The 3,526-nt window shown below is 40.4% G+C and overlaps 1 protein-coding gene across 1 annotated transcript; it reads right to left on the minus strand.

Annotated features, from left to right (window-relative positions):
- Positions 1–1,210: 1,210 nt before the first annotated feature.
- LOC124370744 (piggyBac transposable element-derived protein 4-like) lies at positions 1,211–2,788 on the minus strand. The gene has a single exon (XM_046829044.1). The coding sequence runs from the start codon at positions 2,786–2,788 to the stop codon at positions 1,211–1,213; it is 1,578 nt and encodes a 525-aa protein (XP_046685000.1).
- Positions 2,789–3,526: the final 738 nt, after the last annotated feature.

A 3,526-nucleotide genomic window follows, 5' to 3' on the forward strand; every position in this document is an offset into this window, starting at 1 on the left:
CCAACAAGTCAGACAAACAATAAACAGAACATCTGACTGACACAACCAAAGTGTATCACGTGATGAAGTGTTGCCAACACAGCTATAATAACAAAAAAAAATCTTTCGTAACAGTTTTAGAGTGAGTACTATATTGAATAGGGTGGGCTGAAAAAAAAAATATTTTTTTTTCAAGTGCTATACCGCGGAAAACTTGCATATATACTTCATAAATAAAATGCAACTGGGAAAAAAATTATTTTTTCAATATCACGGTAGCGCAATGCAATTAAAATAGTTCGTTTTTTGAAAAAAACTTGGATTTTTATAATTTTTTCTCCGGTGTAAAAACTTTAAATAATCAATCGCTATAGTGAAAAAACTGTATAATTTGACTTAGAAAACAGAAATACACAATGAACCAGTTAAAAAAACAATGTTTACGGTAGCGCAAACAGCTTTAAATAACGGATAATTACGCTAAAAGGCGCAGTTTACAACACTGCCGTCCCGCGCGGAATGATTCGTTTTGTATGTGACTGTACCGTGTCCCCCACCACTCGTACCCAACCCACAATTCCTTGCGTTGTGTACGCTTGCTTCGCCATTTTGTGAGCTCGCGTCAGTGACTCGGCAGCTTTTGTCAGTGTCAAAGCTTCTTTTGTGTTACTTAGTTGAGTGTGTGTTGAGTGTCATGGCTTTGTCCAAGAAAATTACGCGTAGTGAGTTTTATTGTCCGATATTCGGTTACCCAAAGGAACTACCTGTAAGTAAACTGCCTTCCTATGAAGACGTTTTAAAGTGCTTCTTTCTTGAACATTACAATTTAGCTGTGGAAACCAACAACAAATTGTTGAACAACAACAGTTTTTCACAAATTTCTAATATTGTTGCACCGAAAGTTAACACATTCACTGCTGAAAAAAATATAATTGACAATAGAAATGGCTAAAAATTAAAGTGAGCGATAACTTACCCATATGACTCCTTTGGATCATCAATGATGTTAAAACTGGTTTCCGGTCAGAAATAGCTCCGTATAGTGACGTCACAGTTGGCGGCACGGTTCCGTGCCGCGCGCCAGGAGCACAACACTAGTTCACGCTCTTGCTCATTCTAATGTTAGTTTACAGTTTACATAACCTCTAAATAATTTATTCTAATGTATAATAAATTTATATGCAGCACTAATTATAATATATTTACAACCCTCCCAAAAACTGATGATTTCTTAGTTCTTGTGAAATTCGTCAAAGCAACGAATTGGGCAAAATGCAGGCTGCCCTGGGCACCCACTGCAGAGATAGGAGGTGCGCTTATTCAATCCCTCTTTTGCACATACTCTGCACCTTTTTCGTTTCCTGTCTCCCTTCAGGTCACGTTCTTCGTTTTGAACGAGGCGGTGCAGAGGGTTCCTCGGAAGAGTTCGGGGAGGTTGTGCTGGCTTTGGGGGCAAAAGAGAATCTACTAATTTATCTCTGAATTCCAAAAATGGCATCTTTCTTGCACCGGAATTCATGTTCACAAAGAACATGCAATTTACCATAGCCATTTGAAGGAAGTGAACAAATATTTTTTTATACCATCTAATGGTCTTCCGTTCTATTGGGTAGTACGACATTAGTTGGTCTGCTCTGTCCACCCCCTTCATATGAGCATTGTAGTGGACTACAGGTTTAGGCTTCTGTTTTTCGATGCCTCTTCTATTTTCCATGGTCACCATTTCATTTTCAAATTGGGTTGAGATGTATAGAACATCTCGTTCATCCCTCCATTTCCCCACAAGAATGCCATTTCCGTATTGGCAGGTGGTTTCGCCTTTTTTCAATTTTGCTGCTACGACAGTTCGTGGGTTGAACTTCCGATCAACTCGAAGGGTACCCGTGCAATATGTTTTGTTGGCAAGGAGTTTGCTTGCTAGTGTCACGCTGTTATAAAAGTTGTCCATGTAAAGTGCACGGCCTTTGTTCAAAAAGTCTCTCATCAAGTGTAGAACAACATTTCCTGCATGTCCTTTCCCTCCCAAATCGTCCATCTTACCCGAGTACACCATAAATCTAACAATTAAACCCTCAGGTTCACAAAGGGTGTACAATTTGACTCCATACTTATGTCTCTTGCCTTTCACGTATTGCCTGAACTGCAGTCGTCCCCTCCACAAAATCATGGCTTCGTCAAGGGACATTTCTTTAGACGGATAATAAATAGACCTCATTTTATCATTGAACAACTGAATGATGGACCGAATTTTGTAAAGCCGATCAGCAGGAGCCTCAGCATCTGGATGTACGCGACGGAAACACAAACATCTCAAAATTAATTGAAATCTATCCCTACTCATGTATTCACGGAAGAATTGGAGATTGTATTTTCTGTCGGTCTTCCAGTAGTCCTGGATCCTGTTTATCCGAATCGTTCCCATGTGAATTAGTATGCCAATGAAAATCCTCAATTCTGGAACTGTCAGCGGTTTCCACCTGTGGATGCGAGATCCTGGCATGATTGTAGGGCCAAAGAAAACTTCTAAAGCGTAGTCATTGGTGAATCTGCAGATATTTTCCAAGAAAACAAGATCAATGAAAAAATTGAACCAATCAATCGGTTCGTTATTGCCTGGAACAGGTATCAATAGTTTGTTATCCCCTGTATAAGGAATATCCCTCATTCCAGCTGCAGATACATTACTCCAAGCAGCAGGATCAAAATCAAAGTCATCTTCGGCATCAGAAGAGTCAATGTCGGTATTATCAGTTGAATCGTCATCACTGAGTGGATCGTCACTATTGTACTCATCATTCGCGTTAGCCATTTTTTAAATAAACTAAAAGAACACAACAGTAACACACACCACAATGTCACGCATGCGAGGCGCCGACGTATATTCAACACGCTGCTTGCAATAAGTACCGTACCGAAACCGTGCCACGCGCCAGGAACAAACCAACGCACTAGTGAGGTTATGTGTGACTACAACAGAGCGCAAAACAATCCTACCACTTACGACGCAAGCTAGGCTTGCACTGAAGTGATTTGTTCTGGGCCGCATGGCGGCACGGTTCCGCGCCAAGCGCCCCTGGCGTGGAACGGGCGCGGCACGGATCCGTGCCGCCCGCACTGAATGTGTTAAGCAATTATTTGATAAATCCTCAATACCAACAGTCTCCCTTTACAGAATTGTTCAAATGATCAATGCCTACAATAACAGTTACAGAGGTCTTATGAAGTCCTACAAACGAGATAAGGAAAAAGACTCGTTCAAAAAAAAAGTTGAAGAATTCAAGCAAAAGTCTTTGCGACTGTTTGATATCTCCGCATGCAAATGCACAATAACATTAGATTGCAATTGCCGAAAGGCCGTTGACTTGTGTGAGTGTCCGGTATCGATTGTTTGTACATGTGAGAAGTCAAAAAAAGTACCAGTCATTGAACTTAAGTTTTTGTACCTTCAAAGAAAACATAGTTTAGGCAAAATTGGTAACGTAGATGTGAAGGAGTCAAAAAAAATTATTCAAAGACAAAAAAGAAAAAACACTGAGTACAGCAGATG

Source organism: Homalodisca vitripennis, unplaced genomic scaffold (genome assembly GCF_021130785.1).
Source record: "Homalodisca vitripennis isolate AUS2020 unplaced genomic scaffold, UT_GWSS_2.1 ScUCBcl_313;HRSCAF=2038, whole genome shotgun sequence".
Classification (NCBI taxonomy): Eukaryota; Metazoa; Arthropoda; class Insecta; order Hemiptera; family Cicadellidae; genus Homalodisca; species Homalodisca vitripennis.